The sequence below is a fragment of the Nicotiana tomentosiformis genome, chromosome 5, assembly GCF_000390325.3.
Source record: "Nicotiana tomentosiformis chromosome 5, ASM39032v3, whole genome shotgun sequence".
NCBI lineage: Eukaryota > Viridiplantae > Streptophyta > Magnoliopsida > Solanales > Solanaceae > Nicotiana > Nicotiana tomentosiformis.
Window position 1 is genome coordinate 95,848,108 of NC_090816.1, and position 16,501 is coordinate 95,864,608.

Sequence of the window (16,501 nt, forward strand, 5' to 3'; positions counted from 1 at the left end):
CGATGACTGTGACATATTTTAGAGACATTGCGACCTCCTTGCTTTAGAATTGTGAGGGTCCCCCTCAAAATTCTGCCCCAGTTTAAATGGAACCCTTTGACGGTTCCGCATATGACGAAGTTGGCTGGACTTACTTCAGAATTTTGAGGATCTTCCTCAAAATTCTGTCCTACTTTCGGATCATGACAAAAATGAAGATTTTATTAAGATGTGACCGAACCCACAGGGCTGCCTATGTATCCCCTCTTAAATGGGAATCAGGTCAAGCGTAGTTCAGTTACATCAAATGAAGAAATGTAAACAATCCTAAACATAGTATCTCTTAACTGCGCTTGAGTTGATAGGATTTGGCCAAATATCTCCGTTCATTTCTGCAAGTATAAGTGCTCCTTCTTTTAATACTCGATGAACCATGTAGGGACCTTGCCAATTGGGTGAAAATTTCCCTTTAGCTTCATCTTGATGTGGGAAATTTAGCACCAACTGCCCCGGTGTGAATTGCCTTGGTCTAATCTTTTTGTTGAAAGCTCTTGCCATTCTGTTCTGGTAGAGTTGACCGTGACATACTGCGTTCATCCTTTTTCCATCAATGAGGGCCAGTTGTTCATAGCTGCTTTGTACCCATTCTGCATAGCTGAGCTCAGCTTCTTGTATGATTCTCAAAGAAGGGATTTCCACTTCGGCAGAAATAACAACTTCAGTACCATAGACCAGCAGGTAAGGAGTTTCCCATGTTGATGTGCGAACCATGGTACGATATCCAAGCAAAGCAAATGGTAGCCTCTCATGCCATTGTTTGTAATTATCTACCATTTTCCTCAGTATCTTCTTGATGTTCTTATTGGCGGCTTTTACATCTCCATTCATTTACGGCATGTATGCTGTGGAATTCTTATGCTTGATCTTGAAGGTCTCACACATGGCCTTCATCAGATCACTGTTAAGGTTGGCGGCGTTGTCGGTGATGATTGATTCTGGTACCCCGAATCGACAAATAATGCGATCTCGAACAAAATCTACAATGACCTTTTTAGTTACAGCCTTGTAAGATGTGGCTTCAACCCATTCTGTGAAATAGTCTATGGCTACTAGAATGAACCTATGCCCATTTGAAGCAGCAGGTTCGATTGGACCGATGACATTCATCCCCCAAGCGGAGAAAGGTCAGGGTGCACTTGTTGCATTGAGTTCATTGGGTGGCACTCATATCATATCAGCATGTATCTGGCACTGGTGACATTTCTGGAAATACTTGATGCAGTCTGTTTCCATAGTCATCTAGAAATATCTTGCTCTTAGTATTTTCTTGGCTAAGACAAAGCCATTCATGTGCGGTCCGCAGGTTCCGGCATATATTTCCTCAAGCAATCTGGATGCTTCCTTGGCGTCGACACACCGTAATAATCCCAGGTCTGGAGTCCTCTGTATAGAATTCCTCCGCTTTGAAAGAAATAGTTGGCTAACCTTCGGAGTGTGTGCTTCTGAGTATGAGTTGCATGTTCCGGATACTCTCCCTTTGCCAAGTATTCTTTGATGTCGTGGAATCAAGGATTCACGTCACTTTCTTCTTCAACATGATCACAATAAGCCGGTTGTTTATGAATTCCTATTGGGATAGGATTGATGAAGTTCTTGTCTGGGTGTTGTATCAAGGAAGACAAAGTGGCCAATGCATCTGCGAACTCATTTTGAATCCTCGGAACATGTTTAAACTCTATCTTCGTGAACCTCTTGATCAGCTCTTGTACACAGTACAAATATGGCAATATTTTGGTATTCTTTGTAGCCCATTCTCCTAAAACTTGATGTATCAAAAGGTCGGAATCTCCCATCACCAGCAATTCCTGAACATTCATGTCAATGGATAACTTGAGTCCTAAGATGCAGGTCTCATATTCTGCCATATTGTTAGTACATGGAAATCTGAGTTTTGCGGATACTGGATAGTGTTGGCCTATTTCTGACACTAAGACAACTCTGATACCCACTCCTTTGAAGTTTGTAGCTCCATCAAAGAACATTCTCCAACCCTCATATGCTTCAGTGATATCTTCTCCTATGAATGATACTTCCTCGTCAGGAAAATACATTTTCAAGGGTTCGTATTCTCCGTCTTCAGGATTTTCTGCCAAATGATCTGCCAACGCTTGTCCTTTGACCGCCTTCTGAGTTACATAGATGATGTCGAACTCACTTAGTAATATCTGCCATTTTGCTAACTTTCCCGTAGGCATGGGTTTCTAGAACATGTATTTTAATGGATCCATCCTTGATATGAGATATGTGGTGTAGGCACAGAAGTAGTGCCTCAACTTTTGAGCTATCCATGTCAAAGCACAGCAGGCGCGCTCCAGCAAAGAGTACCGTGCTTCATAGGGCGTGAATTTCTTACTCTGATAATATATGGCATGCTCATTTCTTCCCGTCTTATCGTGTTGTCCTAGAACACAACCAAAAGCCCCATCTAGTATGGATAAATAAAGCAACAAAGGTCTCACGGGTTCCGGTGGGACAAGAACAAAAATATTTCTTGATTTTGTCGAAGGCTTTCTGACATTCTTCAGTCCAACTTGTTGCAGCATCTTTCTTCAACATTTTGAAAATCGATTCACAGATCACAGTTGATTGTGCTATGAAATGGCTGATGTAGTTGAGATTCCGTAAGAAACTCATCACATCTTTCATGTTCTTCGGAGGTGGCAAGTCTTGGATAGCTTTGACCTTTGACGAGTCCAATTCAATCCCTCGGCGGCTGACGATGAATCTTAGAAATTTCCCGGCGGGGACTCCCACACTTTGCGGGATTCAATTTCAGATTGTATCTTCGAAGTCGATCGAAGAATTTCTTTAAGTCTGCTATATGATCTGTGCTTTTTCTAGATTTGATGATGACATCATCCACATACACCTCTATTTCCTTGTGTATCATGTCGTGGAAAATAGTTGTCATAGCTCTCATGTAAGTGGCTCCAGCATTCTTCAGGACAAACAACATCATTTAATAGCAATACACTCCCCATGGTATGATAAAAGCTTTCTTTTCGGTATCCTCTTCATCTATCCAGATCTGATAATACCCCGCGAAGCAATCCACAAAAGACTGGAGTTCATGCTTGGCATAGTTGTCGATCAGTATCTGTATATTGGGCAATGGGAAATCATCTTTGGGATTTGCTCTGTTTAAATCTCGATAGTCGACACACACTCTGACCTTTCCGTCTTTTTTTGGGACTGGCACGATGTCGGCCAGCCAAGTCGGATACTCAACTACCCTGAGAACCTTGGCTTTGATTTGCTTAGTGACTTCCTCTTTTATTTTCAAACTTATATCTGGCTTGAATTTTTTGAGTTTCTGTTTTACAGGTGGACACATGGGATCGGTAGGTAGCTTGTGAGCCACTATGGATGAGCTCAAACCAGTCATATCATCATAGGACCATGCAAAAATATCTTCATACTCTTTCAGGAACCAGATGTATTCTTCCTTCTCTGACGGTGGTATATGAATACTTACACCTGTTTCCTTGACTGTTTCGGAATCTCCTAAGTCAATTGTCTCAGTCTCATCCAATTTAGACTTAGGCTTGTTTTCAAAGTTTTCCATTTCTCTGACAATTTCCTCGGGTATTATATCATCTTCTAGATCCTCTGAATCACTATCCTTATGTTGCATTATCTCATTACATATCACAGTCGTAGGTTCATCGGGATAAGTAATAATAACGTTGTAGAGAGAAAATGTAAAGAATAATAATAAATACTAAAAATAACAAAGCATTAAATAAATCTTGAAAATGTCAAACAAGTACGGCTCGATGACTTGAGCAATTATTTTAAAACAAAATACGTTCAAAACAAAATACTGAAAATGTCTTAGATGCTCATAAAATTGCTTTAAAATAAGTGATGCTAATTGCCAGGCTACCCAGGAACTCAACGGGCCCTCGATGGTGCAGCAGTCCAGTTCTTAAGAACATCTCCTTTCTCCACAGTCTGAATAGTAAGGTACTCCCCCTCCTCCTCCTCAACTATCGCACTGCAATCCATGTCTTCATCATCCAAAAACAGCTTCCTCATGCCGGCTAAGACTTCATCTTCATCAGACCCCCACATCATGTCAGCTTGATGAAATGTTTGGTACAAATGTGGTACTGGTTGTTCCAGCAGATAATAAGGACCATGCCATGGCGGCGACCAATCCTGGTACTCTTGCCAAGTATATTCATACCCAAGCCCGAAAGTTGTACCATGACGCTTTAGTTGTATCGATTTGGTGATCCCTTGGAGATTCTTGCCGAGACCCTTGCCAGGCTCATACCATGTCCATAGCAATATGCTTTTTATCTTGTTGCTCCACCATTTGCCTTTTTCAATTGTGTTGACGCGCTCAATGTGATGGTATGTTTCTCCACCCAGCTTTCTTCTGTTCTCGAAGACTGAAATAGCCTGATTGGTATAAATGGGATTACTCCCATCTCCATGGATGATCACTTCCAGATGATTCCATTCAAACTTCACAGCCTGATATAGAGTAGAAGCTACGGCCCAGCGGCATGTATCCAGGGTCGCCCCAATAATAGATTGTAGGTAGCAGATATATCCAGCATTTGAAACTCGACATCAAACCAGGTTGGGCCCATCTGTAGGCTGAGGTTGACCTCTCCAATTGTGTCTCTTTGAGATCCATCAAACGCCTTCACATTCATACTTCTTGCTCATATCTCGTGCAGGACTTTACCCAGCCTCTTCAAAGTAGTTAATGGACATATGTTGAGACTTGAGCCCCCATCTATCAGGACTTTGGCGTTGAATTTGTCCTCAAATTGCACTATGATATGTAGTGCCGTGTTGTGACTTAGTCCTTCCGGTGGTAGCTCGTCTTGATGAAAAGTGATTTTGTGGCTTTCTAATACCTACCCCACCATGTTAGCCATTTCCCCACTGGTGATGTTGGAGGGTACATAGTCTTCACTCAGCACCTTCATCAGGGCATTCCTATGTGTCTCGGAGTTTTGTAGCAGTGATAAAATGGATATTTGAGCAGGAGTTTTGTTCAGATGGACAACCACAGAGTATTCTCTCGCTTGAACCTTTCTCCAAAGGTCGTCTGAGCCGGTCTTAATGACATGCGGCTTAGATGCAGCTTTTTTGCTTGTTCCTCCCAAGTGCTCGGATGTGTAAACCCTACCGGTTCTAGCCATGCCTTGTGTTGCACCTGTTTCTTCCATTCTCGCTTTTCCTTTCCTTCTTGCTTCCGCAACATAATCCCATGGTATGGCATTAGACTTATAAGATGGCGTAGGTGTTACCATTACAGTGAAGGGTGTGGTCACCTAGACTTCAAATGGCGCTGGTGCGGCTACCTCAACTTCAATCGGTGCCTGGGTTTGGACTACAATGGGTGTGAGGGTGACTGGAGATGTTTTAGGATCATCCCCCTTCCAAATGAGTCCAATTGACCCTTACGAATCCCATTCTTCATCGGTCTCTATCACATTTACTCCATCACCTCTGTGATCTGGGAGAGGATTGTTACGAATGTTGGGTGTAGTCTCATTTGCCTGTATGACTTTGGTGTCAATTAATGTCTGAATCTTGTCCTTCAAAGTGCGACATTCATCAATGGTATGACCCTTCATGCTTGAGTGATAGGCACATGTCTTTTTTTGGTTAACCTACTGAGAAGAGTTTTCCGTAGCAACAGCGAGAATGGGAGTGACATAACCAGCAGCCTTCAGTCTCTCGGATAGTTGGTCTATGGGTTCAGCAATCGGAGTGTATTGTATGGGTAGTCTGCGGTCGAAATTTGGTCTTGGTTTTTGGTAATTTTGGCAGGCTGGTGGTGAGTGGTAATATGCGGGTTGGGTGTTATATGTGTGGTAGGTGCAGTCAGGTTGTTGGTATCTGGGGGGTGAAGGCTGGTATGTGGGTGGAGGTGTTTGGTATATGAGAGGAGACTTTGGACCTTGGGCTACTATTATTGCACCCACTTCTTTCTTCTTGGAGATACCTCCTGACTGCGAAGCTTTATTTGTGGCTTGGAGTGCTTCGAAATTTGTCACCATTCCTCTTTTGATCCCTTCTTTTATTCTTACTCCCAGCTTGATGATGTCAGAAAATTTATGGTTTTCAATAACCATAAACCTTTCGTTTGTATTGTGGGTCTTGAGCTCTGACAAAGAACTTATTCATATGTTCTTCTTCAAGTGCCGGCCTTACTTTCACGGCTTCAGACCTCCATCGAGTAGCATACTCGCGGAAGGTTTCCGTTGGTTTCTTCTTGAGATTTTGAATGTAGAAAACGTCTGATGCATTTTCTGTGTTAAACCTGAACCATTCCATGAAATTTGATGCCATGCTCACCCAATTAACCCACTTCTTTGGGTTCTGACTGATGTACCAAGACAGCATCTCCAGTGAGGCTCCTCATGAACAGCTTCATACAAATTAGTTCATCTTTGCCAACCCCCACAAGTTTTTCACTGTATGTTCTTAGATGCACTTTCGGATCACCAGTTCTGTCGAACATATCGAATTTGGGAGGTTTGTAACCCTCCGGCAGTTCTACATCTGGTTGAATGCACAAGTCCTCATAATTCAAACATTCGATGCCCTTGCCACCTTCGACACTCTGAACTCTGCCAGTGAGCTTCTTGAGTTCTTCTGCCATGTTCTTGATGAGCAGGTCCTTCTCGGTGGATTTCAATATATATAGGGTTTGTTGTGGGGTGTGGGGTAAAGTTTCCACATATATGGGATTGCTTTGGTGGACCCTGGGAATTTGGGCATAATGGTGGCCATTGGTTGAGTTTTGGGGATCAGAAGTAGGTTGCGATGCATTTTGAGGTGTGGTAAGTGGTGGTTTGTGGGTATTGAGTTGGATGGTGATGGTGTTGTAGAGGAGTAGGTACCGGTGGAGGGTTATGGTTCTGAGGAGGTGTGGCGTATTGATGTGGCGCGGGAGGGTTTGGCGGTGGATTTTGGTTCTGTATGTTTTGGGGAGGTGCTGGGTTTTGGGCGTTTGTATTTTGTTGGTTGATATCAGGGACGTTTAGGGTGAGGGAAAGGTTTGCCAAGATCCCGACCTGCTCAAGTTCTCCTTGTAGCTCCAGTATTTTCTGTTTCAGGCGTAGGACCAATTCATTCTGCGCTGGAGTAGTTTGACCATCCGAAGTTTCAACGTTCTCTGCATTGTCCTTTCAGATACCACTTAAATCGTCCATCTTTCCTTACCCTTTGCTTCTGCCTTTAGGATCACTTGGTGGAGGAGGAGGTGGAGGACCTCTGGATCTGGTGTGATATGTAGATGATGCCAGTATGCACGAACCAACCTTAGGTAATGGGAATAATTAAAAGAAAGAAAAACAAAAGGTAACCAAGTCAGTAAGGGATATTGAAAGAATGCTTGCAATATTGAACATGCTTTGAAAGATTAATAAATTCGCGTTCTAATTTGGGGGACCTCGTTATGCCCGAGGTAGGCCTAAGCGACACATAGACTTGGAGAAAATTGATGCCAATAATTGTGTCATCTCATTAATGCGAAAATGAATCAAATCCTTACTAAATCGATACTAATAAGAAAGTTACTAATGGCATTTGCCTTATTACAATCGAAATCTAAAACGAATCTAAAAAGCAGTAAAGAACATTGTTTCCTAGTCTACTTGGCCCCAGAAGGACCATCCCCATGCCCGACTCTTTTAGATCCATCAATCAGGTTTTCCAGGTCGCGCATATCCAACAGTAGGTAAGCCTTTGCTAGATGCCCTCCTTCATTGCCATCCGTGTTCTGACAATCTGAGAGTCTCTTACTCATCTTTCCCTCAAACTCCATCAACCCTTGCACCAAATATTCCAATCTCTCTGTTGACTTAGCACTACTGAAAAATTAGTCTATGGTAACGCATGGAAAACCGTTCCAATAGGTAGATAAACCGTTGACATAGAGATATTGCAACAATTTACAGACCGTTACATCCGCCTGCGTGCCAATAGAGCTATAGGAACGGTTCTTGCAACGGTTTTCATCTTCGTTGCTATAAAGACGTCTGTCGCAACAGTTTTTCCTTTCTCTGTTGGAACGATTATTCTTTCCAATTGGAACGGTTTAAAACCATTACTACATTGTGTAAGCAATGGTTCATAACTGTTACCATATTATCTAATGCAACATTTATGTAAGTTATTGTTACAGTTATGTAAGGATATAACAACGGTTTCTTTAAGCTATTGTAACGGTTTTATTTGTATTATCGCATCGTTTTTAACTACCTATTGGAACGATTTATAGGATAATTTGGAACGGATTACCGGACCTATTGCAACAGTTGACATTCTCTAATGGAACGCCATTTGTGTCCTATTGCAACGGTTTACATAGGCTACTGTAACAGTTCATTTAAAAGAAATATAGCCCATGTTGTAAGTAAATTATTATATATATAATAACACTAAAATTTAAAAAATCACAAAATGAAACTACTAATAATAACAAGCTCATAATATCCATAAAGCAAATATTCTACCCGAGGTGCACAGGTCTAATACATTTCAAGATAGTAAGTTTTAAAATTTAATAACAAAAGATTCCTAGAACATTCATCTATAGCAATTCAAAATTCATCTAAAGTAAGGTCTAGATCATCGATGCCTTCATCTTCCATTTCTTGATCTACTCCACCTACAAAAGAGAGATAAGTAAAGTCATTACCCTTCAAGTGAATCCGGTCTAAGAATACTCATAGCACCAAAAGATATTGAATGTCTGGACTTAATATATAGAATAAAAAAGAAAAAGAAAAGATTGGACATACAAGATGCTAGTCATGAGCCTAGGAACATGCTGCAGCACGATAAATGAACTAGTTTTTAAGTAAGAGTAAGGGAAAAACTTCCAAATAAACACTGGTTGCAGTCTGAGGACGAACATGTTTGCACAAGTTGACCCCACTAGGTAAAGGCAACAAATCAAACCATTAGAAGAATTTTTAAAAGTGAGAGAAATATGAAACTGTGGACATGGTCCACTTGATTCCCTACACGATGACCAGGGGCGTTGGCCTAAAAGAGGCCAAATCTTTTGGACCAATTCTGCTGCCAATAGGTATTGAGCTAAAAAAATAAAACCCATATAACTACAGCATGACGGATGGACTAGACATGATTTTGATGAGAAAAAATTTGAACTGACAATCACTACTAAAAAAACAAGAAGCATAAGAAACATTTGTGAATAACAAATTAAACCTACTACTATATCCACTACGTAGCAGCAGGTTGACCATTAAGTGACGAGTAACTTACAGCAAGATACATCCATAGAGTTTCTCTTCTTTAGTTTCATTTGTCATTGAGAACTTCTTCCTAACTTGAATCCTAGCAAAAAATTGATTGATAGTGGGCCTCTAGTATAACCATGGTACCTTTATAGGTCTATTAGGTATGAAAAGCCATCACTGACATGACAACTAACTAGCAGGGAAGCATATTAAAACAGTGACAACGAAACACAAAAACTAAGGTTGACAATATACACAAGAGCACAAAATCAGATGTACTGATATGAGGAAGACAACATGCAATACATAAATAAACTATGCCAAATCTAAGTGAATTGGGTCAGCTGCAAAGTCAGAAATAATAGCCAATTACCTATTCCAGCTTCGAGCATTAGATGTGAGCAACAAATGAATGACATAGACTTAATAGCACATAGCACAATTCAACTATATCCTAAACGTAAACAAATAGAAGTCCAAGCCAAGCCAATTGCAGTGTTTTGGGACATAATGAGAGTACATCCGTAAGAAAATATTGTGATCCATCTAAGAATCAGTGTAACTAATCTAGATATCAAGTCAAGTGACTCAAGTGCTCTCAATGATCCTTAGGCAAAGCTCATGCTATAGAGTTATTGGCCACAAATTAAACCAACCAAAAATATGCATATACTAAAGTCCCTTTGGTTAGAATAAGTCAATTTTTGACTTGTAGGAATATATTAGGAGGAATATTATTGTGACACTTTAGTAATAAATAATAGAACGAGCTTCTAAATTCGGATAAGTTAATAGTATTTAGAGTATTTTCGGACAAGGATTTCATATCACAACATAAGCCAGAGTTTGTAATGCCAAAACAAACTAAGACTTGTCAACATGATATCATTAAAAATACTAGTTTTGAAAATCACTGGTATACTGCTAGCGAAACTATAACATCAAAGTCCATTATAACAATTAACAACGAACAACATCTATACATAGCAAATAGAAGAATAGGTTTTTGTGGTAACACATGGCTCAAAAATCTTCTGAAAGTAAGGCTTAAACCAGCGAAAGAAAAAATTTGTATTGTATTTGTATTGTAAGCACCTATAGACGCAAACAAAGAAAGCAGTGGTATAAGAAGCCGAATAAGCAGCACAAGGAAGGAGGAGGAGAAGAAGAAATAGAACTATAGAAGAAGAGGTATAACATTTGGTATGTACTGACCTTGATTGTTACTAGTCGATTGATTAGCTGAATAGCAGCTTCTTGTACAGAAGAAGCTTCCCTTTTTCCCTTTTGAAATTTTACTGTTTCCCTTTTACAACCAATCCTTTACATAAAGTAAAACAAGAAACAAGCAGATAATAGGTCACAGAAAGAATGGATGTAATTATCTTGTGGTGATTCAAAAGCCCATGGTTTCGCCTCGTCGGGAATATCATATTTTTCCTGTAAATTTAGTGTAATTAGGTTAGTGTGAAAAATAAGAAATATCATCCAACTTAGCAAAATCATCCAACTTTTATCTCCATTGTCCATAGATATCCTATATGACATAGGCAAATCACCAAAATTAAGATTCTTTAAAAGTAAATAAATAAATAAAAAAGATCCTTGAGAGTGTTTCAATTCAAGCAGCTTCTCATCTTATGTAGCTTTGTCCCACCCACATCCTTTTCTACAAACAAACTGAAATAGAGAATGTTACAAGCACACCAGATCAAGATAAGAATGCAAAAAGTTTGCAACAAAAAGATGATTTGATAGGAACCTATGGGATCAAGAATAGCAATAAAGTTTATTCTCTATCTTACGATGTTTAGGGAACGATTATATGAATATAGTCTTATATGTTTTTATAATCGTTCCCTAATTATCCTAGGACAGAGAATAAACCTCATCGACATCTTTAATGAAGCACACTTATTCAGATTATTCCAGTTAAAAATAAGATGAAGCACACTAATATGTGAAAACGTTGATGTTATTATCCTCCAATGATGACCTTCCACAGCAGTTTCATAACTCATACCAATATGTGAATAACCAATTTTTGATTTATGAATGCTTACAAGGACACACAACCTTGTCCTATTTTGGTTTTACTTCAAATGGTAATAACATAATAACAATTCAGCAAAGTTCTCTCATTTTTCTGTAATTTTGATGGTGTGGAATTTTCAGTTCTTTCGCTATTAGTTATGCTCATGTTCTTCTGGTACAGCAAGTCCACAGTCAGCAGTCCACACGAGAAGAGGATTGCAAAGCAGAAACATTTGAAGAATGACACAGCGAACCTCCTTAAAAATGGATTGGATGACAGCACCTACAACAGAGTAATTTTTTTCTATAGTAAATTAAAGTGTCTAAAGAAAATTCAAAGTGTACAAAAAATAAATTTCATATAAGTTGGAAGGTAAAGTATATATTAAGCCTAAAACGATTATAAGGAAATAATTAGTATCACCGTTACTTCTTTGTCACGTGTAAAATACTTTTGTTTGTAGACAAATTTATAGATTTAAAATAAGTGGATGAAAAAGAAGAGGAAGCCACAGTGTCACATAAAAAAAGGGTAGCCCGGTGTACTAAGCTCCCGTTATGTACGCGTCTGAAAAAAGTCGGACCACAAACAAATCTTTGTCAAGATTAATTAATATAAAGAAATTGTATAGTATGAAATATGAGCAGAGTTAATTTGATCATAAGGACATTGGCCCAACAAACAAATCGACCCAAATTTATGCTTACTACCTTGTATTTTTCTAACCCTCCTCTGCATCTAACTTTCTCGTTGTCCGTTTAATAGCGAACTTCTTATTCTTCCCATTTTATTGCTAAAATGCTTACAAGGACACACAACCTTGTCCTATTTGTTTCTCTTTTTTCTTCTTCCGGGGATACGTAATTAATCAAATTCAATACAGAATAAAATTGAATCTTGAAGCAAAATAGAGTAACCCCAAATCAGAAGATACGGGCTTTTTTAGATAACAAATGGCATTTTTAGCATCAGCAATAAAAGAAATTAAGATATAATCACTAGCCATGCCCTTTTCTAAAAATCCGACATCAATTTCCATCACTTTCCAAAAAATAATTATTTCAGAGAAAATCATTGCACCATAGCTACCAAAAATTAAGATATTTAATACACTAGCCACACCCTAAATATTAGAGAAAAAAGAATGATTAAAGAAGAAAAATACCCAAATTCAAAAGAGAAAAACTTACAACTAAAGTCAATTTCTCAGAGACTGCCTTTTGCGTTGAAGATTTTCGCTATTGAAGTCATAGGCCACCGATATTGATTGAATAAGACGATGTTGAGCAGATAGACTGAAGGTTTGCAAAACGGACACAGATCTTTTCGGATTTGGGGATAAATCTAACTGTTTTAACTGGGTCTGTTTGGATTTGAAAGATTTCTTTGATTGAAAAGGAAAAAATGGTCGGATCTAAAAGATTAGAGTGAATGGGTTAGTGAAAGGGATTAGAAAGAGAGGAGTCTATGGGATTAGAAACAGAGGGGTCTGAGGTATTTAGAAAGAGGGGGGTCTGAAGCAAAAGGGTCTTCTAATTTTAGTTTTTAAGAATAGAAATAAAAGTTGTGGTTTTGAGTAATTTTATAAGTATTACATATTAAAATTACAAAATAAAAGTAAAAAAAGTTATTAAAGAAAGAGAATTTTGGCGGGTTTAGCGAAAAAATTTGGGGGACCATTAACCGTTCCAATAACATTTAACCGTTGACACAAATAAATAAAATATAACGGTTAAGTAAATCGTGGCTATAGAAAATATTACGATAACAGTTATTGTACAATGGCAACGGTTTGGTTGCTAAAGTGTACTAATAACATCCAAAACCTTTGGTAACGGTTAAAAACGTTACAATAAGTCATCTGTAGCAATGGTTTTGTAACCGTTGCACAAAATTCGTTGCCATAGGCTCATTTTCCAGTAGTGTAGTAGCAATTTCTCTCTGTTCATTGATTGCTTCCATATCCACTTTGTGTTGTTTCAAATACCTAGCTTCAAACTCGAAGACCCTTTTGCGCAACATCCTATACTTGACTTGTGCTTCGGAAGCGTCATCTATGATCATGTTTTTTAAAATTAATTCCCGGCTTGATGTCTCCTGCTATGTCGTCTACCAACCATGATGGGTAGAAGTACACATGGTTTGCATGATACATGTCTGGCTCGATAGTATCCTTTTCCACAATGACCTTCTGGTTCCACATGTGTTGTGCCTCGAACTTGAATGGGATGACGTCCCCTTTAAAATCTGCTTTGTACTGGACCATGTTGAAAACCCGAGGTATTACCTGTTTTCTTCCCGTTTGCCTCATTACCCTTATAGGAGCATAAGGATAGATTCCCCTCAACCCGATCAGTACTAGATGAGTAGTATCTCTTGACCTGATGATGAATTCACTGTTAGGGAACCATTCAAACATCTAATGTACCTTCTCGTCGGTTAGATTGCTAAAGAAACGCACCCAGCTCACAACATTTTCCGGTTGTGCAAACCTGTATGGGATAAATGTCACTCTTTTTGGGTGATGGTAAGATATGTAGTCGTTTAATGGTCGTCGTAGAAGTTCTTGACGATATTCTCCCCTCTGAAAATGTTCCAATAACCAAACTTACAGTAACAGGTTACAACCCTCGAAATGTCCAAACCCCTGCTTGCATCGATCTAGAGCGCGGTACATTTCGGCTAGGATAATGGGTATGATGGTATAAGTCTGTCCCTCGATTCCTTCCATTAGAGTCCTGGCGACCATGGCTAAGCGAGTGTGGATCCTTCTCCCTTTTATCAGAAATATTAGCAACCCTAAGAAGCAGACAATGAATACATAAACTCGATTGTGCGTCTAACCCAAGGAAGTAATGGCAAGTTCATCATGATGAAGGCGATATGACTTGTTGTGCCCATAACGCTCATAAAGGAATTCAAATGGGATGTATGACTTCTTCAAACAAAGCAACTCATTATTTTTCTTCAAACCTAGCATTTTCAGAAAACCGCGGGGAGTGCGATTCTCTGGCACTAATAAACCTGGACTATCCCATGGAAGCTTAGCGAAGCCTCCTATTTCTTCTAGGAGAGGAGTCATTTCCATGTTACCAAAGCGGAAGACGACCCTTTTCTCATCCCAAAATATAGTGGCGGCCTCAATCAATGCTCTATTCGGCCGAATATCTAACAAAGACGGTAAATTACCAAGGACCCTTCTCACGGGATTCTTGTCGCTAGGCGCGAGATTTTTCGACCAGTCAAGCAACAGAGGTGGGATGTTTTGGACCATGCCGAACATGGGGACTTCGTGCTTCATTCTCTGCAAACAAATAAAGTTAGCCCTTTCCCCCTCCGGATTTGACTATTTACACACTAATGATCAATATATTGGCATATTTTATCTAAGTAATGCACATAATATGACGGTGTTCATTAGGATTGTGGAAATCCCGTCGGACTTTGGACAAGGTTTATCTTAGTGGGATATTAACAACGTTCTAACCCGTACTAGGTTTAACATGATGCATGTACATTTGATATTGGAGTAAGATTTCTAGGATGGACTAGACCGGTACTCTCAAGTGGACAACTTGAGAGGGAAAGGTACGGGACCGTCGACTGCACCGCTAATCGACTAGTCTACCGCAAATAAGCCTTTTCAATTTAAAAGGATAATTTTAGAAGAGCGCGGACACCCATCAAGCACCGCTATATTGATAATTGGCACGAGTGGAGTATGATGTGGAGTATGATTTATGAAGAGATAATAACACGTTGTCAAGTATTTGCATGGTAAATATGTAAAAGCAATAAATACAATATTAAGGTAAAACATGAAAGGCATAAAACAAAGATAAGGGAAGAAGTTAGTTCGTGGAATATATGATAATGTAATAAAGCAAGTAAGGGAGTAGGGATGGGAGAGACATGATATAGTAGTTTTTAAACAAATGAAGAGCAGTTAGAGCAAACAAGGGCGAATAGGGAAAGAGATGTGCATATTATAATAAATTTAAGCAAATAAAGGTGGAGAAGGGAAGGGATGTGCATATTATAACGGGTTTAAACAAGTAAAAGTGAACGGGAAAGGGATGTGCATGTAATAGCAAAATTTAACAAATAAAGATGGAAAAGGAATGTGCCTTTTACAACAAAGAAAACTAATCCACATAAACCAAGTTCATTATGGTAAGAGCCTAAGTGTAAATCCATAGCAGAGTCGCCATGTTGTCGCGTCCTGTTTTTTCGCGAAAGCGGGTTTCAACGTCGTGACAACTCTTTTTTAGAGTGGGAGATAGAGTGCTAAAAGAAGAGTCGCCACCTAACGATTTTTAAGGTGTGTTAGAACACATATTGTGTAGATAACTCTGTTTGACTAGTCAACACCACCAAAGATCGGGTAAGGGCTTAAATTACCTCAAAGAGAAGGTGTTAGGCACTCTTCGAAGTCCACAACTGTGGGTCCCGGCCAAACTTAAAATTATGTAGATTAGGCTAAGTGATCAAATAAGAAAAGAGAATATAAAGGTCAAAGAATTTTATTACAAAAATCTTAATACGAATATAGAGATACAACTATTCCAATTCTAATAGCAAACATAGAAAGGAAATGGGAGGTCCTAAATTTTTTAGCCTAAAGGATCACCCCGTGCAACATAAATAATATTTCGCACCTTCCTTGGGGTAGGGAGTTACTCATAATATTCAGTGGGCACAGACTATCATCTCCTGCTACCCGATTACTATGTTAAAGTTGTTTACCTAAAAGCGCTCTAATTCAATTCTAAGTCGTGCCCTATGCATGCATTACCCATCCCATACCTATGGTCCAAGAGGTTTTGGACCTCTATTTAGATAGTTCTAGACTTTACCTAGACTGCTCAAAATGTTAAAACTAGGCGACATACGAAACACATTAGACTTCAAATATTGGGAGTTAAGGGCTCAAGTTAGCCTCCACACTTAAGCAACAAATGCACGTGAAACAAATGTTCAGGTTAGGGAGTTCAGAATTAAGAACCTTAGGCCCTATAGATATGATTTCTAGGTGACTTTGAATCAAAACATACATGCAGTTTCAGATGCAAGGTGCTGCTCATAGACAGGATTATATAGTTGTTACAAGCTGATTATTGAGATCGCATGTTTCAAGTTATTAAACCTATAGGTGCTATGCCTAGGTGATCTACGCAGTAAAGGA

At 39.2% G+C, this 16,501-nt stretch overlaps 1 protein-coding gene and 2 long non-coding RNA genes across 4 annotated transcripts; 1 reads left to right on the forward strand and 2 right to left on the reverse strand.

Moving 5' to 3' along the window:
- Positions 1-1,544: 1,544 nt before the first annotated feature.
- On the reverse strand, positions 1,545-2,234 carry LOC138892827 (uncharacterized). Its single transcript, XM_070176570.1, has one exon. The coding sequence runs from the start codon at positions 2,232-2,234 to the stop codon at positions 1,545-1,547; it is 690 nt and encodes a 229-aa protein (XP_070032671.1).
- Positions 2,235-7,806: 5,572 nt separating this feature from the next.
- LOC108945706 (uncharacterized) lies at positions 7,807-8,694 on the forward strand. Its single transcript, XR_001969888.3, has 2 exons — positions 7,807-7,928; positions 8,612-8,694. It is a non-coding gene; the product is annotated as an uncharacterized lncRNA (long non-coding RNA).
- On the reverse strand, positions 8,506-12,840 carry LOC104099387 (uncharacterized). Of its 2 annotated transcripts, XR_004507814.2 has the most exons (4): positions 12,507-12,840; positions 11,358-11,598; positions 10,497-10,721; positions 8,506-8,683 (listed from the first exon to the last, which is right to left on the reverse strand). It is a non-coding gene; the product is annotated as an uncharacterized lncRNA (long non-coding RNA). The 2 variants fall into 2 exon arrangements; XR_686995.4 differs by having other exon boundaries at positions 10,497-11,598.
- Positions 12,841-16,501: the final 3,661 nt, after the last annotated feature.

Excerpts from the sequence above, each read along its gene's own strand:
- LOC138892827 (XM_070176570.1), bottom strand. The coding sequence starts at position 2,234 with ATGCCTACGGGAAAGTTAGCAAAATGGCAGATATTACTAAGTGAGTTC.